At 43.5% G+C, this 27,917-nt stretch overlaps 1 protein-coding gene across 4 annotated transcripts; it reads left to right on the top strand.

Moving 5' to 3' along the window:
- Positions 1–773: 773 nt before the first annotated feature.
- Positions 774–19,264, top strand: hsdl1 (hydroxysteroid dehydrogenase like 1). 4 transcript variants are annotated; one of them, XM_063033933.1, is made up of 5 exons: positions 774–852; positions 1,235–1,480; positions 5,762–6,207; positions 13,558–13,785; positions 16,937–19,264. In XM_063033933.1, exons 2-5 carry the CDS (start codon positions 1,261–1,263, stop codon positions 16,991–16,993), a joined length of 951 nt encoding a protein of 316 aa, XP_062890003.1. In that variant the 5' UTR covers positions 774–852; positions 1,235–1,260; the 3' UTR covers positions 16,994–19,264. The 4 variants fall into 4 exon arrangements, with proteins under 4 accessions (XP_062890003.1, XP_062890020.1, XP_062890011.1 ...); XM_063033950.1 differs by having other exon boundaries at positions 788–805; XM_063033941.1 differs by having other exon boundaries at positions 810–852; positions 1,240–1,480.
- Positions 19,265–27,917: the final 8,653 nt, after the last annotated feature.

Here is a 27,917-nt window from a genome sequence, read left to right as displayed (position 1 = left end):
AAACGTCAACTGTACCTCTTCCTAGAGATGCTGCCTGGCCTGCTGCGTTCACCAGCAACTTTTATGTGTTTTGCAAGGTGGGATGTCTGGGTGAGGGTGGAGTGCCGTGGGTGTGGGGCGGGTGGCAGAGGAGTGCTAAGGGTGGGGAGGTGGCAGAGGTGTAGACACACCCAGCCCTGAGACACCAGGCAAAGTCATTTAATTCCAAACAATTGATTTATTGATCATTACAGAATGTTTCTCTGATGTTTCCCACTCCCTCCCATCTCCCTTCTCTTTTTCCCAACCATGATCTCCTTCTCCCTGCACCAGTTAGACTCTCAGTCCACAATGGAGACCCATATCAGAGTCAGGTTTATCATCACTCACGTCATCATCATGGCATGAAATTTGTTTTTCTTTGTGTGTGGCCGTAGTACAGTGCAATGCATAAAATTACTACGGTACTGTGCAAAGCCTTAGGCACCTTGGCGATATATCCTAAGTCTTTTGCACAGTACTGTAAATAAAGGTTAGTATTTTTCCAGAATAAAACACAGTATTCTACACCTTATAAAAATCTGTTTGTATAAATGATATTTGGACAGTTTTTCAACCAATTATTTGAGAGAACCATTTATGTTTTAAATGGAATTGCACCAAATGACTGTAATAAAATATCTATAACTTTTCAACTGCCTATTGGGTCAAATAAATTAACAAATCGAAGAACTATTTTTTATAAGGCATTGTACTGAACAGCTAATTTCTGCATGCCCCTCCTCATCCTCCAGTGGGGACCTTTAGAGGCATCTGCTGTCAATTCGTAAGCAGCCGGCAATATTTTTGTTTGTTTCTCTGTTCATCTTGCCTGTGAGTTGAATTCATGTGTATTGTATTTCTGTGAAGGCGCGCAGCGGCGGCACTTAATCCGGAAACAAAGCTGCTTAGGCTAAACCAAATGCAGGCCTTCTTTTTAAAAACTGATTTTTTTTGGTGATTTTAGATGCACTTTAATAACTAGCGTTGTTTGTTTACAGCATTTAAAAGGAACAGATTTTGAGAGGATTAATTGGCATTTCGATCTCAAATTGACATTTTTTTGAATGTGTGTTTCTCTTGTAAATTGTATTTGGCAGTCCATTCTGAAAGTTTCCTATTACCAAGCCCTAGAATATTTGGACATGTTGCATTGATGTGAAATTACAAGACTTGTGCTGTGATGGAATGCCATAGTGTTGCTTTGTCTGTTTAGAACAGAAACTCTCCCTTCTCCGTAGTATGGCAGCGGTGGACAGTTTTCAACTACTGTACTGGCAGGTTGCCAGGACGTGCAATGTCTACGCTGATGCATTAGCTGTTCTGGGAGCCTGGTACGTGACAAAGAAAAGTATCCGCTTTGTCTGTGATCTCTACAGCATGGTCAGACTCCATTTCATCCCGAGATTGGTGGGCAGGAGATACCTGCTCAAACACTATGGCAAGTGGGCCATGGTAACTGGTAGGTAGTTTTTCTCTAATCTCTAAGTGAATGAAGTTGACCGGATATAATTAAAGTCTGTTCATGCTATGTGCAATGTGGCTTCATTTAGGCAGTTTAAATGGTTTGGCACTGGCTAGATGGGCCGAGGGGCCTGTTTCTGTGCTGCACTTTAATATGACTATCTGTACCATGGCTGGATTTGCATAGTGACCACAATTGCAAAACCCCTGAGTCTACAAAACAGGACAAGGCTGCCCACTGTATCAACACCCAGTGCAGCAGGTTAAATATCCAATCAGAAGGAAAATCTGCAGATGCTGGAAATGCAAGCCACACACACACACACACAATGCTGGATGAAGTCAGCAGGCCAGGCAGCTACTATAGAAAAAAGTACAGTCACCGTTTCAGGCCAAAACCTTTCAGCAGGACTGAAGGGGGGAAAAAAGCTGAGGAGTAGATTTTAAAAGTGAGTGGAGGAGAGAGAGAAGCACAAGGTGATAGGTGAGACCTGAAGGGGGAGGTTTAAAGTAAAGAGCTGGGAAATTGATTGGTGAAAGAGCCATGGAAGAGTGGGGGGCGGGGGAAGCCTCTGAGTCCAGCACATAAGTCTCTGAAACTTCCACCATCTCCAACAGGATCCCACCACCAAGCACATCTTCCCTCCCCCCCCCCCGCAACTTTCTGCTTTCTGTAGGGATCGTTCCTGATGCGACTCTCTTGTCCATCCACCCCTCCCCACTGATCTCCCTCCTGGTACTCATCCTTGCAAGCGGAACAAGTGCTACACCTCCTCCCTCACTACCATTCAGGGCCCCAAACAGTCCTTCCAGGTGAGGCAACACGTCTGTTGGGCTCATTTACTGCGTCTGGTGCTCCCAGTGTGGCCTCCTGTATATTGGTGAGACACAATGTAGATTGGGAGACCACTTTGCCGAGCACCTACGCTCCACCAGGAAAAAGCCACTCGTTTTAGTTCCACCCCATTCCCATTCTGATATGTCCATCCAGGGCCTCCTCCACTGTTGTGATGAGGCCACACTCAGGTTGGAGGAACAACAACTTGTATTCCGTTTGGGTAGCCTCCAACCTGATAGCATGAACATTGATTTCTCGAACCTCTGGTAATGCCCCTGCCCCCGCCTTCACCATTCCTCATCCCCTTTTCCCTCTCTCACTTATCTCCTTGTCCACATCACCTCCTTCTAGTGCTTCTCCCCACTTTTCTTTCTTCCATGGCTTTCTGCCTCTTTCACGAATCAACTTCATCCCTCCCCCTTCAGCTTTCACCTATCACCTTGTGTTTCTCTCTCCTCTTCCCTCCACCTTTAGAATCTGCTCCTTACCTTTTTTTCTCCAGTCCTGCCGAAGGGTTTCAGTCTGAAACGTCGTCTGTACTTTTTTCTATTGATGCTGCCCGGCCTGCTGAGTTCCTCCAGCATTTTGTGTATGTAGATTAAATAGACAGTCATTTCAATTACATCATAACTGCAGCAGTTTGCTGAGGTTTCATCATCTAGAGTCTCTCAACCAACATTGTCAGTAATGTGAAACAGGTCTATGGGGAAGTCCCCACCCCCCTCTTCAACTGTTCCCCACTCTGACCTTTTACCTCTTCTCACCTGGCTATTATTTCCCCCGGATCCCCTTCTCCTATTCTCCACTCTCCCCTCCTATCAGATTTCTTCTTCTCCAGCCCTTGACCTTTGCCAATCACTTTCCAGCTAGCCGCCTCCTCCCTTTCTTTTCAGACCCGAAGGGTCTTGGCACGAAATGTTGAACGTCTATTTATTTCCATAGATGTTGCTTAACCTGCTGAGTTCCACCAGGATTTCGTGTTATGTTGCTTTGGATTTCCAGCATCTGCAGACTTCCTTGTGTTTATGGAGAAGTCATCAACACTAAGTCACCCCAATTAGAACATTTGTGGTTAATGGTTAAGGGGAGAAGGCAGGAGAATGGGGTTGGGAGGGATAATGAAGTCAGCCATGATGGAATGGTGGAACAGATTTAATGGGCTGAATGGCCTAATTCTGCTCTTGTTTCCTGTGGCTTTAAAATCCTTGACTCATTTTATAGCATTGTGGATTGAAGTGGTGACAAATTACCTTTTCAAAGGCATCCAGAATTTGGGACTACTTGTGCTGATAGGTAGTCTGGTTGTCTGCAGCATGGTGGCTATATGACACAGGAAGTACAGAATGAAGCCTTTCTCTCGGATCATTGCCCAAAATATTTTGCAAGATATAGCAACCTTGGGAGAGGCATCGTCTGGGATTTCTCTAACTGAGAACACCAAATATAGAATATTACATAAATAAGTAACATGATGAATTTGTCATGGTGAAATGTAAACATTTAACCCCAATTTTCTGCCATTCCTCCATTTGCACAGGAATTATGTCAGCATGATATAAACTGGTGATGCGATAATTAAAATTTGGATTTTATCAAAATATCCTCCTCAGTAGTGGCTCCCAACATTAGGCCATGGACACCTACCATTAACCGAGGGGTCGTGGATCGCAGGTTGGGAACCCCTGCTCTACAGTGATTTGAGATCAGCATCAGAAATTCTGCACAGGGAATCAAATAACGTGCTGATAATAGGATCTGAAATTTGGTCTGAGCAGCAACTGAAAAGGGGACCACGGTTGAAGAGACTCCAGGTGGATAGGCTCTTAGGACAAACGAGATGTATTCCAGATCAAGCTAAGGGAGAAACTGGACAGCAAAGGTACCCCAAGCACAAACTCCAGCACAGTTAAGAAATGGGAGCACCTGAAAACCATCGGCCAAAATGTGGCTGTCAAGGTAGTTGGGCGTACTTCAAGAAGGAACAAAGACTGGTTTGATGAAAACGATGTTGAAGTCCAGAACCTGCTTGAGAAGAAATGCTCCTCCCATCAAGTGGCCAAGGCAGTATACAGAGCTGCTTGCAGCAGCCTCCAAGCTAAACTGAAACAGATACAGAACAATTGGTGGACTGCCCGAGCAGAATGAACACAGCACAATGCAGATACAAATTAGTTTTTCCTCCTCCTCCCCTCTTCTATTTCTCACACTGGCCTCTTATTTTTTCTCACCTGCGTATTACCTCTCACCGGTGCCCCTCCTTCATCCCTTTCTCCTGTAATCCACTCTTCCTTCCTCTCCAGCCCTTTACATTTTCTACTCAACAATATCCGTGCTTTCTTGGAAAATATTGGCTGTTGTAACTCAACCAGTGGTGTACTAGTAGTAAAAAGTCACATTTTTAGATTAGATTATGAGGACACTCAGTCCTCGTTTATTGTCATTTAGAAATGCATTAAAAAATGATACAATGTTCCTCCAGACTGATATAGACTGATAACAGGATAAACCAAGACTAAACTGACAAAACCACATAACTATAACATATAGTTACAACAGTGCAAAGCAATACCATAATTTGATAAAGAGTAGACTATGGGCACGGTAAAAAAAAGTCTCAAAGTCCCGATCGCCTCATCATCTAATGCAGGCGGCAGAAGGGAGAAACTCTCCCTGCCATGAACCTCCAAGCGCTGACAACTTGCCAATGCATTGGAAGCACCCGACCGCAGCTAACTCTGAGTCCGTCCAAAAATTTCATGCCTCCGATACAGGCTCTCCGAGCACCATCCTCTGCCGAGCGCTTCGACCCCGTCCCCAGCCGCTGAGCAACAAGCGAAGCTGAGGACTCGGGGCCTTCTCCACCAGAGATTCCGGATCACACAGTAGCAGCGGCAGCGAAACAGGCATTTCAGAAGTTTCACCAGATGTTCCTCCGTGCTCTCATGTCCGTCTCCATCGAATCAGGATTGTGCACGCCACCCTACTTGACAAATAACATTTGAGCAATAAAAAAGCTATAATTTCTAAGAGCACTGTTATCATGTTGACCACTGTTATCAGACAAAGAATAAATATGTATTCAGAATGTTCCATTAACACTCCCATTTCCTATGATTAGGGATATTTGGTAAAAGTTTGTTATGCAGTATAATTTTTATCAGGATATATCTGATCTTTTAACTTGCAAGAATTTAATTTGAAGTTAATACATTCTGAATTGCTTCTGTGTAATATTATGTGACAGGTAACTTTGTATACCCAAAAGTACAGATTAGAATGCATTTTTGAAAAATATTGACTAATAATCTGCATTTGTCAGAATCCTGTTTTTGTGAAGCCTCAAGCTATGGGTTTTACAGTGTTAGGTCTGAGGATTTCAATCACTCTACAATGGTAACTACTAATATTTGACAGTAGCTGATTTATCTCTCTTGTGCTTAGGTGCAGCAGATGGGATTGGTAAAGCCTATGCTGAGGAATTGGCTAGGCAAGGAGTTGACCTGATTCTCGTTGGCCTTGATCAAAACAAGCTGGAAGCCCTGGCCACAGCCATTACAGAAAGGTTTAATGTTGAAACCTATGTCTTAGAAGCTGATTTTACTAAAGGGCGGGGAATTTACCCCCCAATTCAAGAAGCTCTGAAGAATAAGGAAATCGGTATTCTGGTGAATAGTGTGGATGTGCCCACTGATTATCCAGAGTTTTTCTTAAATCTTTCTGAGGACAAACTCTGGGATCTCATAAATGTGAATATTGCTGCAACCAACATGATGATTCACATTGTGCTACCAGGAATGGTACAAAGGAAGAAAGGAGCGATTGTTAATATTTCTTCAGGGTATTGCTGTAAGCCAACACCACAGATGGCTGCATACTCAAGTACTAAGGTAATGTCTAATGACTTCTACAATTATAATAAGTCCTATAACAATGCTACAGTTCAGCCTGAAGAGCAGATGCAAATTTCATTCACTTACTGCAGTCTGTTACTGAGGTTGTAATGGTTCGAATAGTTGAATTTAATACCAGAGAACGTATACAGTATACAACCTGAAATTCTTACTCTTCGCAGACATCCGAGAAGCAGAAAAAAAAACCCAAAGTATGAATGCCAGAAACAGCAGAACCCCAAAGCCCCCCCCCACCATTTGCACCAGGGAAAGCACAAACTCGCTAGCATGCAAGCAATAGCAAAGCCCACAAGAGATCTTGACCTAGAGTCTATCAAAACTACAGTCCATCCCAGCACTTCTGTATCTCAGACAGGCTCTCTCTCTCGCTAGTGATGGAGAGAAAGATCAATCCTGCAATAATGAGAGTAAGAGACCAGCAGCTCGCTGTTTCGATGTTACAATCTCCTGCATCGCTTCTCCTCGTCCACTGACTTGAGGACCGACAGGCTCCTACTCACCATCAAAAAGAGAGAGAGTACATGGGCCGCCTTCTGACAGCAGTGCACACTGCCTGCTGTCTCCATGTTTCATCGGTGACATTAGCGAGGAACCAGGTTGTTAACAGAGCCGCAACCCAAAGGCATACGTCTTCTAGGCCGCACCTGGAGATAGCGAAATGCCAGGCCACACGTCGAGTCTGAGAGCCTACTGCTGGTGGAGAACCATAGTTTGAGCTGCAGCTGTAGATCGTGGCCTCTGATAGGATCCCAACGACTTTGAAAAGAAAGACCTAAGAAAAGAAAAATAAGCTGTTTTGCAGATGAACAGGAACTAGGCATCTAGGTCTTCAAAAATATCTGGCTCCATCTTTTAGTGATCTTGGAATAGAGGTAACCTGAGTTGAACAGTTACCTATTAGTCCTGTAGGTAAGCTCCATTAGCTGGGAAGGTTGTTGGAGTTAAGATGCATCAGTGCTACTAGAAAGATTGAAAAAAGTCGTGGAGCAATGATGCAGCTTGGCTGACGATAACCTGCATCAAGATTGGGTCTCTTGTGGATGTTTTGGTTAGGGTCACAGCTTACCTGCCATCACCAATTCAATTCAATTCCTCATTTAACCATATATGAATACTCATAAGACTATAATACCAAGGAGCAGAATAAGGCTATTCAGCCCACCAAGTCTGCTGCACCATTCCATCATGGCCAATCCCAGATCCCACTCAACCCCATACACCCACCTTCTCGCCGTATCCCTTGATATCCTGACCGATCAGGCAACGAATAACTTCTGCCTTAAATATACCCATGGACTTGGCCTCCACCGCAGTCTGTGGCAGAGCATTCCACAGATTTGCTACTCTCTGGCTAAAAAAATTCCTTCTTACCTCTGTTCTAATTTTGAGGCTGTGCCCTCTAGTTCTGGATATCCCCAGCATAGGAAACATCCTCTCCATATCTACCCTATCTAGTTCTTTTAACATTCGGTAGGTTTCAATGAGATCCCCCCCCCACCACCCCGGATTGTTCAAAATTCCAGTGAGTACAAGCCCAAAGCTGCCAAACGCTTTTCGTACGTTAATCCTTTCATTATTCCCGGAATCATCCTCGTGACCCTCCTCCTGGTCTTTCTCCAATGACAGCACATCCTTTCTGAGATATGGGACCTAAAACCGTTGACAATACTCCCAAGTGCGGCCCTACTAGTGTGTGAATATAGCTAAACGAAACAACAGTTCTCCGGGGTCAAGATGCAAAGACACATTACTGACCGTCACACACAGTAGCACACGCAAGATCACAATTATGCATTAAGGGTCTTGAGGTCCACCTTCCCACACCCATGACACAGCCCTCGGTAGAGCGCGATGACTTGAAGGCCTCAGTTTCAGCAGCTGAAAAGCAAGCGACCCCACAGCCTGAGGTCCGAGTCCATTGAGTGCTGCTAAGAAATCTGCAGTCGGCTACAACAGTGCTTGTCTCCTGCGGAGCAACACCCTGGGAAGGCAGCTCCGATTCCGTTCTGGACACTGTGCCACACCACGCCCAGTGAAACGCAACGGCTCTACCCCATCAATCTGGGTGGCCGCAAACGGGCCGCAGCCGAGGACTCGGCCCTCTCCATCTGCCCCTGCTGGCATCCAGTAAATCAGTGAATTGAACTTGTTTGTCCAAGGGGGTATTGCAATTGGAAGAAAAGCAACGATGACGGGCACTCACTATTTAACTGTAAGCCTCCATCGACTCAGGTTGCGGCACATTGCAGACCTCCTTCATTATCCCATCAGTGAGCAAGTTGCCGATGGTGTAGACCTGTGGTCCTTTGAGTTCTTAACGTATAGCAGGATTTTGCAATCATTAGACATACGCTTAAGTACAACAGTAGCACCTTTTGTTGACCTTGGAGAAGCCGCTGCGGTAAGTTGCAGAAAGGCAGCCAAATTTAAGGGGGTTGCTCCATACTTCCTTGAGTGATGGAGCCAAAGCACTATGCATGCTACTTTTTTTTTAAAGAGGAGAAAAAAGGATTAGCTTTATTTGTCACATGTGCATCCTATGCAGGCTGGTCCTGACTTGCCTTGGACCACAGGTGAGGTCTTCATTGGACTCTCTTACAGCTTGCCTACCATTCTCACGTGGGAGTGGATGCTGCCATCATCTACCTGTTGCAGAGAGCTCATTCCTACCTGGATGATGCTGGTATCATTGTGAGAATCACATGTTTTGATTTCTCTAGTGCCTTCAGTACTATCCAGCCACTTCTTCTGAGTGGGAAGTTGATGGGTGTAGACAAGTCCACTGTCTTCTGGATTATTGACTACCTGAAAGATAGACCCCAGTTTGTACAGCGGGGTAGTTCTCTGTCTGAGATGGCGGTGAGTGGCACTGGAATGCCACAAGGGACTGTCCTGTCTCCGTTTCAGTTCAGACTGTACACTTCAGACTTTCAGTACAAATCTGAGTCTTGTCACTTGCAGAAGTTCTCTGATGATCCTGCGGTGGTTGGGTGTATCGGAGATGGTCAGGAGTCAAAGTACGGAGAACTGGTGGACAAGTTTGTGGAGTGGTGTGGGAGGAATCACCTGCTCCTGAATGTGGCCAAAACCAGGGAGATGGTGATTGATTTTAAGTGGAAGTGGACTGTGACGAGTCCTGTATATATTCTGGGAGAAGAAGTTGCGGTGGTGGAATACAAATTCTTGGGTGTTCACCTCAACAACAGACTTGACTGGAAAACCACACTGAGACTGTTCACAAGAAGGGGATGAACAAACACTATTTTCTAAGGAAGCTGAGATCCTTCAATGTGTGCTGTAGAATGCTGGAGATCTTTTACCAGTCTGTTGTAGCGAGTACAGCGCCTTTGTGGCTTTATATTGGGGGAGTAGCATTGATGTTGGTGATGCAGAAAGGTCAAGTAAACTCATCAGAAAGGCTGGATCCAACTTTGACTACAACCCAGACTCTTTTGCGTTAGTGTTGGAAAGGTCACTAAACAAACTGTTATCCATCATGGAAAATCTGGCACATCCTCTCCATGACCTACTGAATAAAGGAGCAGACCACCCTTTCGAACAGGCTCATTCAGCTCCACTGTCACAAGGATCGTTACAGAAAATCTTTCCTACTGAATGCAATAAGCATATAGAACAGTTCATCTCTGTGCGACACGAGAACAAACATCATAGTACATGTCTCTGTTTTATTATTTTGTACATTACTATTGCACATTAGTTAATTATTGTGTATATTACTAGTTATTATTGCTAAATGTATTTTTTTGATTTCCCACTTAGGATCAATAAAGTACTTATTATTATTAAATATACAGTGAAATGTGTCGTTTGCATCAACGACAGTCTGAGGATGTGCTGGGCCCATCCTGCAAATGTTGCTTTGCTTCCTGTGCCAAGACAGCACGCCCACAACTTACTAACCCTAACTCGTACGTCTTTGGAAACCGGAGCACCCAAGCAAACCCACATGGTCTTTGGGGGGTGGGGGGGGACATGCAAACTTCCTACAGAGAGCCATGGGAATTGAACCCTTGTTGTGATTGATGGCACTGTAAACTGTAATGCTAATTGCTACACATTGTTGCAGCTTCCCACATTTGTTGGATTTTCCTTGTTTCTAGTTGGTCAGGAATTGTGATGAGGCTGAGCAAAATATTTCCTTGAAAGTTGAGAGAATGGACCACCTTTTTAACATCCACAAACAAAACTTGCTGCTATTGTACAATACTAACTTCAAAGTTCAAAATAAGATATTATTAAAGTATGTATATGTCACTGGGGCCATTCAAGGTAGAGTAAACAAATACAACAGAATCAATAAACAACAATGTACAAAAGAAGACCATCTGTGCAAATACAAAAAAAGCTTTAAAAAATAATACTGAGAACGTGAGTTTGTGGAGTCCTTGAAAGTGAGTCCATAGGATGTGGAATCAGTTCTGATAATGAGACCATGGAAAATATGAATCAATCGTCGCATCTTATGATCCAACTCTTAGAAAAGCAGATATGATTGCTAAAACCCAGCTTCCCTTCAGCGCACCAGCATTGCCTTTGGTCATCTGAGAAAGTGTGTTTGAAGATCATAGCTGGGACAAAAGTCCTCATCTGCTGGAATACAGTGATCCCTGGCCACCTGTATACTTCTGAGAGCTGGGCTGCTTGCAGCAGTCAGATCAAAGGACCAGATGAATACCCAACAGTGATATCTTTTCAAGTCCATGGTAGGCTGAAGAAATAATATTGAGACTTTTCTGAGGCCGATACACTCAGCAATGAGACTCTAATTACATTTATTCAACTCTGCTTACATGTTTGTTTACGTGTCTGTTGTCAGTCTCCCAAAATTGATATTAATTTTTCAACTCTGTATAAGAAGGCATTACTAAGTTGGCACTGGAAAAGCTTCAAGGCTGCTGTAAAAACCAAGATCCCGTTGAGGATTTTGTGCATTCCTGCATCGGGAACACATAGAAACCCTGTGTACAGTGAAGGAGTGCACCACCTTCCAAAGTTCCTGCCTGGCAGGTTGCTCATTGGCACCAGTCACATCAGAACGTACTAAACTGGAGTAGAAGCAAATAATCCTCTATTCTGAGTGACTGCTTAAGGTACTGCTTGCTGGAAGTTCCAGGCTGATGCAATGTGAAAAGCCACATGTTTAAAAACCCTTCTGGAACTCTGGCTTTGTGTTCAATGGTTCCATTTCATATCAGAGAATATATACAACCTGAAAATCTTACTCTCTGCAGCCACCTTTGAAACAGAAGAAGACCCCCAAAGAATGAATGACAGAAAAAAACGCAAGAACCCCGAAGCCCCCTGCCCCACTCCCACGCACGAGCTGCAGCAAAAACATCAACCCTCCCCCACTTATTCTGGCATAAAGCATCAGCATTCCCAGCAAAGCCCCCAGAGCGAGACCGTGGTCTACAGTATATCAAAAGCTAACCGTTCGCTCCAAAATTTCGACATCCCACAGGCTCTCTCTCACTAACAATGGAGAGACAGATATCGCTGCTTCCACAGCAAGAGGAGAGACAAACAGTCGCTACTTTGATGTTATAGTCAGTCTGGTCTGAAGCATTGCCTTTTATTTTGAGTTTCCAGACTCGAGAATCGGCAGCAGACTCCCTCACCATCTCAAAGAGAGAGCGATTGATCCCAAGTGCGGAGCTCTCTGACAGCCACTATCACTGCCTTTGTGTGTATCCCCTCTACGCTTCAGTTCGCGACACTGGCGAGAATTTATATCCACAGGGCCACGCAAGGCTCAGAAGCCGCCTAACTTTAGGCCACACCTGGACATACGAAACATGGCTGATCGGTGAGCTCCAGGAATGGTAACACACCACTGCACAGAACTGAAGTTTTTGAATGCTGCTGTAGATCAAATATCCTGTTAGGACTCCAGCTACCCTGGAAAGGAAAACAGAGACATTAGAATAGGAAGAATTTAACTGTTTCGCTGATGAGCTGGTGCCATCTTTAGCTCCTCCCATATAAGTATAATGTGACTAAAATTACAATTATGTAGTTGTTTTGATGTTGCACAAGGTGTTTATATTTTGCTTTATCTAGATGGTTCTGAGGATTAGCAGACATCCCACCCTGCAAAAACTCATTTCAGGAAGGTAGCACCATCAATTTGCAGGAGACTCCCGGAACTTCCAGGAGAGGTGGGATGTCTGCAATAGAGCAGCTCCTCAGCAGCTAGCCAGCTAGTTTAAATAATGTTAGCTATGCTAATGAACGAATGACACCTGTTAAACTCACCTCAACATGTCTTTAACAGTCTTAACGCACCATGGGCAGTAGAAAAGTCACTGTTGCAAAAAGAGCAGCAAGCAACACTGTCATTATTTTGACCCCTATTAGGCAGGGGTACACTTTAGTGTAGTCTAGGGTGACGTACGTTTTATATTTTTTTGGAACACTTTGCCATGTCGCGCTCTCAAGCACTCTCGCTTGCTTTCTCTCTCGCTCGCTCTCTCCCTCTCTTTCGCTTGCTTTCTCGCTCGCTCTCTCCCTCTCGCTCGCTCTCTCCCTCTCTCTCGCTTTCGCTGTCGCGCGCTCTCGCTTTTTCGCTCGCCTTCGCTCTCACTCGCGCGCTCTCGCTTGCTTTCTGTCTCGCGCACGCGCTCTCTCTTGCTTTTCTCTCGCTTGCTCTCAAAAAAATTGATTTCCGTGATATTGTGTATAATTTGCGGGCATCAGGGAGTCACTATTAATATGCGGGAGACTCCCGGATGTTCCAGGGAGAGGTGGGATGTCTGGATTAGCATCACCCATTCGAATCTCTTTTAATGAAAGTGAAAGTAAATTGGAAAGTGAGCTGGTTTTTGAATACTGTTTGATTGCCCTGAACTACTAACATCAGTAGAAACCTGATACAATGGCATGACAAAGAATTTGCCCTGGTTTAAGGCTGAGAAGGGTTGAGAAAGAACTTATTACTGAATGAACAACATACATCAAAGTTGCTGGTGAACGCAGCAGGCCAAGCAGCATCTGTAGGAAGAGGTGCAGTCGACGTTTCAGGCCGAAGTCTTGACGAAGGGTCTCGGCCTGAAACATCGACTGCACCTCTTCCTACAGATGCTGCTTGGCCTGCTGCGTTCACCAGCAACTTTGATGTATGTTGCTTGAATTTCCAGCATCTGCAGAATTCCTGTTGTTTGCGTTTAAATTATTACTGAATGAAATGTGCAGAGTTAACTACTTTTCATTGAAAGCTATGATGGCAGACAGGAGAAAGAAATGTAGAGAAGGGGAAGTAACTAGCAGAAGATTAAAAGGTTAACAATAATCTATTTTAACTTCCAGATGTATTTGGACTATTTTAGCAGAGCTTTGCACCGTGAATATGCACCCAAAGGAATCTTTGTTCAGAGTTTATTGCCATTTTCTATAACAACTAAAGGAGATGGGCACAGCGAGGGTCTGCATTTCTTCTCCTGGCTAGCACCGTCACCTAATCTTTATGTACGTCATGCAGTTTCGACCCTCGGAATATCCAACAGGACACCAGGTTACTGGATGCATTCAGTCCAGGTAATTATAATGTAGAAAGTTGCAATTTTTGAGATTTGAAAATGGCGTTACAATACACAAGTTCTTGAATTTCTTTCGCACTTTTCATAATGTTAATACATCTTAAATATTTATCTGGAATGTAATCTGTTCAATCAATAGCCAATCAATGAGAGGGAAATTATGTAGTTATTTGTTAGGAAGGTCTTGCAAACAAATAAAATGGAAAGTGACTCAAAGTTCAAAGTACATTTATTTTTAAAGTATTTATACATTATATAACCTTGAGATTTGTCTCCTTACAGGCAGCTACAAAATAAAGAAACCAAAGACTCATTAAAATGCATATTAATGAAGGTTTATTGATGTGCATATCTTGACTAGGATGCTGGAAAGCACCACAATGCTTTCTTCAAATACACAGTAGACACTTTACTTATTTCAAAAGCCAGTGAGGGGCTTAATGTTTTTGCCAGTATTGAGAACCTATTAAATGCAGTACTAACTTTTTCTGAACTGGAACTTTGTCCAACATTATTTTCTCAAGCTTCTGGAATGAATGTGCTACTTTGGCTCAGTTATAGCAGTGTCTCTTTCTTAATTTCACAGAACTATTAATAGCTAGAATGACAATAGCCATTGCCTGCATTTCTAAAAGAAATGATCCATTTAGGCGGATGTTCCCTGGAACTAAACAGCCTGCCAAAGAACCATTGCTTTTAAATTAGCAGCGCTTTCATCTCTATTTAGAAAGACATGGCTCAGGCTGACAGCAAAACAATTGAATATAGCCTACCTTGATATTACTAGGGAAATGTTGCATTGACAATGGCATTGTCTCTTGCTGAAATGTTAAATCAAGCTCTATATAAGAACTTTAGATAGGTATTGAAGAGAAGGCTACTCTCAGAATGCCTGACCCCACATTCTTTCCTCAATTATTGAACCTTAAATTAGTAATTGAAGTAATCAAAAGGAATGTGCAAGCTGAGCAGGTACAGCTTATTAGATGTGAAAGCTTTGCTAATAAGTAATATAATTGTTGAAAGTTGGTTGTTTCAAGCATGGATTATGACTAAAGATCAGAATAAATAAAACAAATTTTGTTGTGGCACAGTGGCGCAGCAGTTAGTGTAATGCTATTACAACTTTAGCAACCTGAGTTCAATTCTTCGCACTGACTGTGAGGAGTTTGTGTGTTCTCCCTGTGATGGTGTGGGTTTTCTCCTGGTGCTCTGGTTTCCTCCCACATTCCAAAAAACATATGGTTAGTAGGTTAATTGGTCACATGGGTATAATTGGGCAGCGTGGGCTCACTGAACAAGATACCATGCTGTATCTCTAAATGAACGAATAAAACAAATGAATGATACTATCAAAATAGATATAAGTCTCAGCAATGTAATAAGAGAACAGGGGATAGGGTTAGAAGATTTTAAAATATCTGATAGGCTTAATGATATAAGGTGGGTAATGAACTAAGATTGCAATACAGAAAAAAAGATAATTATTGAACAACTGAATACTTACTGCCCAACACACCACTGGCATTTAGGGCAGCAATGAATTTCCTCTATCTCTGGCAGTGTTCAGGGCTTCCTTCATCATATCAGTCACTTCATCTTGGTTTTCTCTACTGTCAGTCATGCAAGTCCTGGGTGGAGACTCAGGAATACCATCGCACTCAGATGTAGAAGGACTCTTCATTGCTGTTTCTGTAACAATTTTGTTTTACTAGTCAGGTTTGTTAGCCCTGAGCTGAAGCCCCAAACCTGGAGGACTGGTGGACCACTCTTCGTCTGGCCTTTGATCTGTTTGGCATGGGTGATCCCACCAACAGCCATAGCATAAAGCCCTGACTCCAGCTAACATAGGTGTTCGGGTCATTGAAGCACGCAAACCTCCAAACCCTATGACAAGGTTGTGGTCCTCTTGGAGGGAACAACTGAATAGAGAATTGTTAATGAGTGACTGGTTTAACGTGAGTTGCTAAAGGAGAAAACGTTGGGCGAGCAGGGAGATTTGGGAAGCAATGATAGACTAAAGCCCCAAGAGAACACCTAATCAAAGGTAACGTCAAAGCGCCATGATAAAATAAGTTAATGCACATGAAGGTGAAAATGCTGTACTATTAGAGGTCATACTTTACAAAAAGGAAGATTGCTTTAGTTGTTGGAGATCAGTCATCTCACCCCAGTTTATCACTGCAGGAGTTCCTTTGGGCATTCAATATTCTTAAAGCTGCTGTAACACAAGGTCAGAAATGAAAAATTTTCTGATGAATACACTATTCAATTCTATTTTCAAAGATATTAATACTGCAACAGCAGATCAGAAGCTCGGTGCACTTTGTGACCGCTTTAAAGCATTTATTTCATCAACAATGAAGTCTGATGGCATACATTCTGCTTCTCTAGATGAGCACAGGTGATCCATGCAAGTGAAGAGTTTGTTTGATTGGCAGTTCATCCACTGCCTTTAACACTCTCTATCAAAGCACTGTAGTAGAAATGTAGTAGCCATGTACTCAGCTTGGCTACTTGGATGGCAAGTTCTAAGCGTACACCCTTGATGACCAAAATAGAACATTGATTTACTATTGACGTGTGTACTGAGATGCACTTAAAAAAACTTGTGTTTGCATCCTATCCAGGCAGATCTTGCCATGCATAAGTACAGGGTAATAAAAAGAAAACAGAATGCAAAATACAAAATATAGTTTAGCCACTTAAGTGCAATGCAGGTAAACAAAGTGCAAGGGCTGTGAAGAAGTCAATGGGAAAAGTTGTCAGATTGCTGAATCTTTTGCATATGAAAGGTCTATTCAAAAGTCTGATAACCGCAGTATAGAAGTTATCCTTGAATCTGATGGTACGTATTATCTTTGTGATTCACTGGTCTTCCCCAAAGTGATTCTAGACTTCCAGCATGCTTACCTCTTAACTGTTCTCCCAGTTCTGGGGCAGTGAGGAATTGATAATAACTGGGTGAATTGTCAAAGCCATTCACATCATGTGAAAGAATAAAAGAAATGCCCTAAATTTATTCAGCTGTTGGTATTTTGCTTTAGGGGGTACAGAGTATCATTAATTGCAAGGAATCCATTCTGTGAAACAAAACATTTATAACTTGTACAAAATTATTTTTATGATTCTTTTTTTCTTCTTTGCAGTTTTTATTTGCCCAGTACATACCAGAATGGCTGTGGATTTGGGGAACTACTCGATGAACAATAGATCGTTTAAATGTGCAACACACAAGCAGTAAACCAAGGACACGCTGGCTCTCAGAAAACTATCTTGATTTACAGTGCCACTCACAGCCCAGGAGTTTGTTTATACATGAAACAGTTGTTTATCGTTACTGTAAGATATCTGTTAAAATTTTGCTCCATTTTGAAATTTGAAGTGACAAACAACATATCACTTTTACACCTTCAAGAGCTTCAGAATTAAAATATTACTTGTATTATAACAGTATCATCATTACGATAATTTGTCAGCTGCTGCCAAGCTAACAGATGCCATGTAAATTAATTGCCTCATCAGGTTAATTCAGCAAATGGGTAAACTATACTGGTTAATATCCTAAATTCAAAATAATATACTTAGGCATAGTAATCCTCCAAATTCTGACTACTCCCTGCTAGAAATAAAAGTTCTACAAGGAAAAATTGCAATGACGAACCTTTGGTGGGCAGAGTTGGGGTAATAATGGGGTGATAACAGCCATTAACAAGGTATTTTCACCCGCAGAACTGCCACTTGCTGGATTTTTTTTTGTTTTTCACGCTATTCTTTGTAAACTCTAAACCCTGGGGTTCCCGACCTTTTTTATGCTATGGGCACCCACTGATGAGTCTGTGGACCCCAGTGTAGGAACCCCTGCGAGATACGGTTGTGCATGAAATCCAAAGAGGTCAGCATCCTATGAGATACTCAAACCACTCCATCCAGCAGCAACAATCATTTCATGGTCCAAGGCATTTGGATCACATTTAACATAGAACAGTACAGGCCTTTCGGCCCACAATGTTGTGCCAACCCTTAAACCCTGCCTCCCATATGACCCCCCCACCTTAATTTCCTCCATATACCTGTCTAGTGGTCTCTTAAATTTCACTAACACAAAATAATCTGCAGATGCTGGGGTCAAAGCAACACTCGCAACAAGCTGGAGGAACTCAGCAGGTCGGGCAGCATCCGTGGAAAAGATCAGTCGACGTTCCAGCCTGAAACGTCGACTGATCTTTTCCACGGATGCTGCCCGACCTGCTGAGTTCTTAAACTTCACTAGTGTATCTGCCTCCACCACTGACTCAGGCAGTGCATTCCACGCACCAACTACTCTTTGAGTAAAAAACCTTCCTCTAATATCCCCCTTGAACTTCCCACCCCTTACCTTAAAGCCATGTCCTCTTATATTGAGCAGTGGTGCCCCGAGGAAGAGGCAGTGGCTGTCCAGCCTTTCTATTCCTCTTAATATCTTGTATACCTCTATCATGTCTCCTCTCATCCTCCTCCTCTCCAGAGAGTAAAGCCCTAGCTTCCTTAATTTCTTCCCCATTCTGATGTTTGGACTGAAGGACAACTGATTTTCTTAATCGTATCTGCATGGTTTTATGCATTGAATTGCTGCCCCATGATTGACTGATTAGATACTTGAATTAACGAGCAATTATAACTAATGCAGTGGCCACTGAGTGTGTAACTATTGAGAAAATACCAGACTTTCAAACATTTCTAGATTTTAAACCAGTTGCTTGAAAATGTCAAAATTTACAAATTCATGTGTCCACCTATGTTGCTTGTGAAGAAATACAATTTCAAGAACTCTGTAAAATTTATATATTTCAGAATTGCCTATTGAGTATCCTCTAAGTATGCTTAAATATTTGCCATAATTATGTTTTCATAAGGAATGGAATATCTCAAGACTTTAGTTATTGGAACATAAAGTGGCTGAAGACTTCTCATTTTACATTGACTGTTTCTTGGCATTGAATATATTTTATGTATTTAAAATATTTTATATTTAATGTATTTTACCATTTTTGCCAGTCAACCTAATTGTCATTTTGGAAAAGCTTTGTTTATGTACCACTGAATGATGTTTGCAAACTGATATTGTCTTACTTTTGGCTGGGTTCGCATACGTTATTAATATCACATTGGGCAATAGTGAGCATTTTAAAAAGTTTAAATTGTTTTAGTTAATATTGGCTGCCTTGAATGAGGAACTTTTCAGTTCGTTTATGAGATCTTTCCAGTAGAGTGATTCTTCTTTTAATAACTTTTCACAATGTAGCTAAATGTCTGTGTCTCTTCAAATCATACAAAATAGGTAACTTGATGATGCCTATTATAACCATAATTTATTTTATTGTAAGCTGTGTGCAATTTTTAAAGTTGAATTACTGATTGGAAAATGCAACATTATTTGACTATCTGTGGTATTAAAAATTTACTGTGGTACAATATTTGTAGCAAAGAATATTCCATTAAAATCAGTATTCTGATTGCACAACTTGGTCCTGTCACAGTTTGGTGGTTTTTCACATGAGAGGGCATAGTTTTAAGGTGCTTGGAAGTAGGTACAGAGGAGATGTCGAGTAAGTTTTTTACGCAGAGAGTGGTGAGTGTGTGGAATGGGCTGCCGCCAGTGGCGGTGGAGGTGGAAACGATGGGTCTTTTAAGAGAATCCTGGATGGCTACATGGAGCATAGAAAAATAGAGGGCTATGGGTAACCCCAGGTAATTTCTAAGGTAAGGACATGTTCAGCACAGCTTTGTGGGCCAAAGGGCCTGTATTGTGCTGTAGGTTTTCTATGTTTCTAAACCTGTGCTATTTTGCAGTAGTAGTGGTGTCATCAGTAAACTTGTATATGGTGTTGGCGCTGTACTTAGCCACACAGCCATTGGTGTAAAGTGAATAGACCGGGATGCTAATCACATGTACCTGTGGTGCTCCTGTGCTGATGGAGATTGTAGAGATGTTTTTGCCAATCCGAACTGACTGGAGTCTGCAAGTGAGGAAATCAAGGATCCAATTGTACAAGGGTGTATTGAGGCCCAGCACTTTGCGTTTATTGATTAGTTTTGAGGGGATGATGGTATTAAATGCTGAGCTGTATTTGATGAAGAAGATCCTGATGTATGCACCTTTGCTGTCCAGATGTTCCAGGGTTGTGTATAAGAGCCAATGAGGTGGCATCTGCCATGGACCTGTTGCTTCAGTAGGCAAATTGGAGCGAATCCAAGTCGCCACACATACAGGAGCTGAAAAACACTTCCTCACTGTGGATGTAAGTGCCACTGGATGATAGTCATTGAGGCAGGTCACCGTGTTCTTCTTGGGCACCGGTATGGTTGAAACCTGCTTTAAGCAAGTGGATACCACACACTGCCATAGCGAAGAGACTGAATATATTTGTGAAAACACCAGCCAGTTGGTCAGCACAGGTCTTCAGTACTTGGCCAGGTACTCCATCGGGACTGGATGCTTTCCTTGCATTCACTCTCTTGAAGGCAGCCCCTGTGTCTTCTTCAGATACTGAGACCAAAGGATCATCTGAAGACATAGGGGTGCACGATGGTTCCTCCCTGTTCTGGTGATTAAAGCGAGCATTGGAGGCATTGAGCTCCCCTGGAAGCAAAGTTCTGCTGTTCCCTACATTGCTACATTTAACTTTATAAGAAGTTATGGTATTCAGACCCTGCCACAGCTGTTGAGCATCCCTTGTTGATTCTAGTCTAGTCCAGAAACTCCACTTTGTCTTTGAGATCGGTTTCCAAAGATCATACTTGCACCTCTTGCAGCATTCTTGGTCTCCAGAATGGTGCATCCAGGGCTTCTAACTGGGGAAAACCCTGAACAATTTCATGGGGACACTCTCATCTACAGCTGTTTTAATAAAGTCTGTTACGACCCTGGTGTAGTCATTCAGATCCTCAGAGGAGTGCTTGAACGCCACCCAGGCCATTGACTCAAGGAAATCCCGCAACCGTTCCTCTGCCTCCCGCAATCAGCTCTTGGCCGACTTGACCTCTGTAGCTTTGCTCTAGGCTCTGTGTATGCAGGTCGTAGGGCTACAGGCAAATGAGCTGACTTGCCAAACTACAGTCTTGGAAAGGAAGAATAGGCGTTCCTTATCGTATTGTACCAGTGGTCTAGTGTGTTGGGTCCTCTGGTGCAACAGTTTAGATTCTGGTGATAATCAGGCAGGGTTTTCTTCAAACAGGCCTGGTTAAAGCCACTGACTATAATTTGAAATGTGTCGGAATGGGCTGTTTCTTGCCTGTAGATGGCGTCGTGCAGTTCCACAAGTGCTTGCTTATAATCAGCCGCTGGTGGTATATAAACCGCGGTCAGGATCATGGATGAGAACTCCCGAGGCAAATAAAATGGTCTACATTTGATCGTTAGGTGATCTAAGTCAGGGGAACAAGAGGTCAACATAACCCCCATGTCCAAACACCAAAGAGAATTGACTAAAAAGCACACACTACCACCTTTTTCCTTACCAGAGTTCATGGTTCAATCCATTCTGAAAATCGTAAAACCTTCCGGTCAGATAGCAGCATCCGGCATGTGCATTATTAACCAAGTCTCAATGCAACAAACAATTGAGATCTGCCTCTGATACAGCAGCTTTGTCCTGGGATTGTCAATCTTTTTTTTCCAGTAACTGCATATTCGCCAACATAACGCTGGGTAGAAGAGGCCTCATTACTCGGTGTTTCAGCCTGGTTTGATTTCTGCCTCTCCTGCCACGTTTCTGGCCATGGCATTGACCTTTAAAGGTGCCGCGCTTAACGGCTCCACAATGCTCTGCACTCAGTGATTGATCATGAGATCTGAAGATCATTGATGTAACTTCATAGTCTGTTGTTGAGAGGAAATTTAAATACTGCAGATTGCAGTGAAAGTAATGGTCTTATGGGGGCTGGTGATCATGATTGTAAACTTCCCATAGTTCTAGTTCAGGTGAAGTCTAAGAAGAGGAACAAGAGAGATAGCACAGGATGAACACTGGATCAGTTGGAAGGCTCAGGGGGTGATAGAACATATAGAGAGGTAATTGCACCCAAGGTTCAAGACGCAGGAGACTGCGTAACAGTCAGGAGGAGGAAAGGGGTTAAGCGGCCAGTGCAGAGTATCCCATGGCGATCCCCCTCAGCAACAGGTAAACCATTTTGGATACTGTTGGTGGGGGGATGACCTAACAGAGGGAAGTCACAGGGTCTCTGGCACTGAGTCTGGATCTGTGACTCTGAAGGGAAGGTGGGGTGAAGAGGCGAGCTGTGGTGATAGGGTATTCATTAGTTAGGGGAACATTAAGGAGGTTCTGTGAACAAGAATGAGCTTCCCGGATGGTATGTTGCCAGGGTCCATGCTATCTTGGACTGAGTCCTTAGTATTCTTAAGTGGGAGGTTGAGCAGCCAGAGGTCATGGTCCATGTAAGTGCTAATTTCATAGGTAGGAAGAGTGATAAGGTTCTGCAAAGTGAGTTCTGGGAGTTAGGTGCTAAGTTGTGATCTCAGGATTGCTACCCGTGCCACATGCTGGTGAGCCCAGAAAAAGAAAGATCATACCTGTCCCTACACCTCCTCTCTTGCCACCATTCAGGGCCCCAAATAGTACTTCCAAGTGAGGCAACACTTCACTTGTGAGTCTGTTGGGGTCACCTATTGCATCCGATGCTCCCGGTGCGGCCTCCTCTACATCGGTGAAACCCGACGCAGATTGGGGGACCGCTTCATCGAGCACCTCCGCTCCGTCCGCCAAAACAGACAGGATCTCCCAGTAGCCAACCACTTCAACTCTGCTTCCCACTCCCATTCAGATATGTCCATACATGGCCTCCTCTACTGCCATGATGAGGCTAAACTCAGTTTGGAGGAGCAACACCTCATATACCATCTAGGTAGTCTCCAGCCCCTTGGTATGAACATAAAATTCTCCAACTTCCGGAAATTCCCTCCCCCTCCCTTCCCCTATCCCTATGTCACTCTGCCCCCTCCCCCAGCTGCCTACCACCTCCCTCTTGGTTCCACCTCCTTCTACTACCCATTGTGTTTTCCCCTATTCCTTCTTCATCTTTCCTCCCTATCACCTCCCTGCCTCCCTTCCCCCACCCCTTTATCTTTGCCCTTACTGGTTTTTCACCTGGAACCTACCAGCCTTCTCCTTCCCACCCTCCTCCCACCTTCTTTATAGGGCCTCTGCAGCTTCCCCCTACAGTCCTGACGAAGGGTTCCGGCCCGAAACGTCGACCGATCTTTTTCACGGATGCTGCCCGACCTGCTGAGTTCCTTCAGCTTGTTGTGAGTGTTGCTTTGACCCCAGCATCTGCAGATTATTTTGTGTTTAAGATCATACAGTTTACCACGTCGCTAAGAAGTTGGTGTAGGAGGGAGGGCATAAAATATTTGGATCACTGGGCTCTCTTCCAGGGAAGATGGGACCTATGTAGAAGTGGCAGCTTGCACCCGAACTGGAGGGGTCTAATATCCTAATGGCAAGGTTTGATAGTGCTGCACGGGGTTGGGGGAGTGGCGGTTAAATTAGAGTAACAGGGGGATGGGAACTAGAGTGCCAGAACAGATAGTGGAGAGGTTGCGGAGAGAGATCTTGTTAAGACCTCAGTCAAAGTCAGGAATCAAAAGGTTGAGCATGGTGTGACTAATGTTCAGAACTGCATATACATGCAGTTCAACACTTCGAGTGATAATGCAGAAAGTTTGAAGTTAATAACTCATCTCCTTCTACCTTAGGCCACGAACTTATCAATCACCCCTGCTGTGGACACTATCTGGAGGTCCAAGCTCCGTATGCTCCACGACCGCTGGACTAAGTGTGTAAATGTAGGAGGGGACTATGTTGAAAAATAAATGTGCTAGGTTTTCTAAAATTGGCTCCTTCTACCTTAGGCCACAAACTTATCAATCACCCCTCGTAGTCCCCTCCTACATGTACACACTTAGTCCAGCGGTCATGAAGCATACGGATTCAGCAGGGGTGATTGCTAAGTTTGTGCCCTAAGGTAGAAGGAGATGAGTTATTAACTTCAAACGTTCTGCATTATCACTCAAAGAGTTGAACTGCATGTGCATGTAACGAAAGCATCTTGGACCTCCAGGTGGTCCACAGCAGGGTGGATTGATAATTTCATGGCCTAAGGTAGAAAAAGATGAGTTATACAGCTCTCGTTACATGCAAGTGCAGTTCAAATCTTTGAGTGAAAATGCAGGAAGTTTCAAGTTAATAACTCATCTCCTTCTACCTTAGGCCACAAACTTATCAATCAGCCCTGCTGTAGACCACTTTTGGAGGCCCAAGACGCCAACTTCTACAAAGAAGGGATCCGTATGCTCCACGACCGCTGGACTAAGTGTGTAAATGTAGGAAAAATAAATGTGCTAGGTTCTCTAAAATTGACTCCTTCTACCTTAGGCCACGAACTTATCAATCACCTCTCGTACTTTGTTTCAGATTGAAAGTGGTTAGCTTAGATCAGTCTTTCTCAATCTTTTTGCCCTGGAGGAGCCCTTGAAATAATTTTCAGGTCTCAGGGAACCCCAGCTCATGGTACATTAGTGTGATCAGTAAGTTGTTGATATAATAATCCAAAAATAATTGTCAATGCTCTTTTGACTAGAGAATGAATTTTTAGCCAACTTTTCTTGAAAAGCAGATAGGTAAGCTTAGTTTAGCTTTCTTGAAATTAATCTCTTCTTTCTCTATTTCATGTTGTAATGCTATTTACAACACAAAAATTCATAGACAACGTTAAACAGTAAGGCTACTAAAAACCTTAAGCCAAAGCAATATGAATAAAAATGTAGCCTAAGATGCAATTTTATACAAGATATTGAAAAAATATTTTCTTACTAAGTGATATGATCAGACTCAAATATAGGCCTAGTATGTGAACACTGTGTTTGCATTTTGCTGCACAAATACTCAATTCTGGGTCGAACTTGAGATAAGCACAAATGGATTTCACTTTCAACTGAAATGAGATGATTTCTATCCTTGCTCTTAATGCTTGTTAAGCAAGAAAAAGCTTCCTTACACATGTAAGAAGTTGAAATCCAGAACTCGTTCAGGGGCAGGTCAGTAAATCTGATCTTGAGTGCCTGATCAGACTGCAGCTCACAATGTTTTTCCTCTTCTCTCAAAGTCAAGTTCTCAGGCTCAGCAGAAGATTAAGAGAAAGGGTCCCTCACCCAGTCATACATGTGTTGAAAGGGAGGAAAAATACTGTTCAATTTGTACTGCAGTTCTTCTAGGTGGCTTTCAATAAGACTGAGACTTTCTGATATCCTTCCTCACTCTCAAGCCTAAGTAGCAGTGGAAACATTTCAAGATTTCCTTTTGCAACATAACTTTTCCAAAGATTCAGTTTCCTTTTAAATCCAAGAATCTTGTCACTTGAAATCAAAACATTTTCTCCAGGGCCTTGCAGAGACTTGTTCAACTGATTCATATGATGAAAAATGTCTGCTCAGTAGGCTAGTTTCTGCAGCAATTTTTCATCTTCAAAGGACTCAGCAAAATCTGGTCAACTATTTTCTTGAAAGTACTCCTGCAATTCACTTTTCAGCTCAAACACCCTGTTGAGAACTCTTCAACTGCTAAACCACTGGATTTCTGTATGGAGCAGGAGATTACTGCGCTCTTTACCCCAGTTTTCACACAGGTTTTTAAACATTCTCAAGTGAACTGGTTTTGTTTAATGAAGTTAACCATTTTTGTAGTATCAGCCAGAACTTCTTTCATCTCCAAGAGTTTTTGGCATCAGCACCTCTCTGTGAAGAAAGCAGTGTGTTGTGACAATGTCAGGATTTTTTTTTACAAGAGAAACAAATCCTTTCATGGAGCAGAAGATTGATGACGTACCATCAGTTCAGATGCCAGCACAGTTCCTCCAAGACAGATCTTTCAACAAGACCTTTCCTCCAAGACAGATCAATCAACTGTCCAGCTCTTGGCTCCATCCCTCCCCCTCCTGTCTTCTCCTATCATTTCGGATTTCCCCCTCCCCCTCCCACTTTCAAATCTCTTACTTTCTCTTCTTTCAGTTAGTCTTGACGAAGGGTCTTGGCCCGAAACGTCGACTGTACCTCTTCCTAGAGATGCTGCCTGCTGCGTTCACCAACATCTTTTATGTGTGATGCTTGAAATTCCAGCATCTGCAGATTTCCTCGTGTTTGCCTTTTGTTACCAGATAGGAAGACAAAACATTAAATATATGATGTTGAGCATTAAATATATAAATGCTGAGCTCATTGACTTTATTAACTTTGCCTCCAACTTTCACCCTGCCCTCAAGTTTGCCTGGTCCATTTCCGACACCTCCCTCCCCTTTCTAGATCTTTCTGTCTCTGTCTCTGGAGACAGCTTATCTACTGATGTCTACTATAAGCCTACTGACTCTCACAGCTATCTGGACTATTCCTCTTCTCACCCTGTCTCTTGCAAAAATGCCATCCCCTTCTCGCAATTCCTCCGTCTCCGCCGCATCTGCTCTCAGGATGAGGCTTTTCATTCCAGGACGAAGGAGATGTCCTCCTTTTTTAAAGAAAGGGGCTTCCCTTCCTCCACCATCAACTCTGCTCTCAAACGCATCTCCCCCATTTCAAGTACACCTGCTCTCACTCCATCCTCCCGCCACCTCACTAGGAATAGGGTTCCCCTGGTCCTCACCTACCACCCCACCAGCCTCCGGGTCCAACATATTATTCTCTGTAACTTCCGCCACCTCCAACGGGATCCCACCACTAAACACATCTTTCCCTCTCCCCCCCCCGCTTTCCGCAGGGATTGCTCCTTACGTGACTCCCTTGTCCGTTCGTCCCCCCCATCCCTCCCCACTGATCTCCCTCCTGGCACTTATCCTTGTAAGCGGAACAAGTGCTACACATGCCCTTACACTTCCTCCCTTACCACCATTCAGGGCCCCAGACAGTCCTTCCAGGTGAGTCGACACTTCACCTGTGAGTCGGCTGGGGTGATATACTGCGTCCGGTGCTCCCGATATGGCCTTCTATATATTGGCAAGACCCGACGCAGACTTGGAGACCGCTTTGCTGAACACCTACACTCTGTCCGCCAGAGAAAGCAGGATCTCCCAGTGGCCACACATTTTAATTCCACATCCCATTTGCATTCTGACATGTCTATCCATGCCCTCCTCTACTGTAAAGATGAAGCCACACTCAGGTTGGAGGAACAACACCTTATATTCCGTCTGGGTAGCCTCCAACTTGATGGCATGAACATTGACTTCTCTAACTTCCGCTAACGCCCCACCTCCCCCTCGTACCCCATCCATTATTTATTTTTACACACACATTCTTTCTCTCACTCTCCTTTTTCTCCCTCTGTCCCTCTGACTATACCCCTTGCCCATCCTCTGGGTTCCTCCACCCCATCTTTCTCCCTGGGCCTCCTGTCCCATGATCCTCTCATATCCCCTTTGCCAATCACCTGTCCAGCTCTTGGCTCCATCCCTCCCCCTCCTGTCTTCTCCTATCATTTTGGATCTCCTCCTCCCCCTCCTACTTTCAAATCTCTTACTAACTCTTCCTTCAGTTAGTCCTGACGAAGGGTCTCGGCCTGAAACGTCGACTCTACCTCTTCCTAGAGACGCTGCCTGGCCTGCTGCGTTCACCAGCAACTTTGATGTGTGTTGCTTTTGTTTCCAGCATCTGCAGAATTCCTGTTGTTTGCGACATTAAATATATTTTTGGCTTTGCTTATTTCTGGCAGCTCTTTGCAACGAAAATGTTTTCTTGAATTTTGCCATCATTTACAAATCTTAGCTACAACATGATATTTATTGGTGAAATCTGTTGACTCATCAACCTGGTTCGAGAAGCTAACATTTTTCAGTTTATCACATAAATCCTCTTCAGTATCTTGTGACATCTAATCAATAGGTCAACTTGTACTGTTTGAGAGTGAAACCTTTTCAATTTCCCATACTGCACCTTGTTCTAGCATTTTACCCATTATAATTTTGGATGCTCCAATTTTCTACTACACCAGTAGAGTTTGTTCGCTTCCATAAGTCTGTCAGCAGTGCATAAGGGGAAATTTGGGGAGGTAATTCAGGAGAGAGGGGCTGATGTTACAGCCCAAGTTG

The sequence above is a fragment of the Mobula hypostoma genome, chromosome 2 (assembly GCF_963921235.1).
Source record: "Mobula hypostoma chromosome 2, sMobHyp1.1, whole genome shotgun sequence".
NCBI lineage: Eukaryota > Metazoa > Chordata > Chondrichthyes > Myliobatiformes > Myliobatidae > Mobula > Mobula hypostoma.
Note: the sequence above shows the minus strand (reverse complement) of the source record. Positions and strands in the feature narration are given on the sequence as shown.

What these genes read in the sequence shown, in the direction of transcription:
- hsdl1 (XM_063033933.1), top strand. Translation starts at nt 1,261, where the DNA reads ATGGCAGCGGTGGACAGTTTTCAACTACTGTACTGGCAGGTTGCCAGG. An exon ending in CAAGTGGGCCATGGTAACTG is followed by an intron (nt 1,481 to 5,761) that starts GTAGGTAGTTTT and finishes TCTTGTGCTTAG; the next exon opens with GTGCAGCAGATGGGATTGGT. An exon ending in ACTGGATGCATTCAGTCCAG is followed by an intron (nt 13,786 to 16,936) that starts GTAATTATAATG and finishes TCTTCTTTGCAG; the next exon opens with TTTTTATTTGCCCAGTACAT.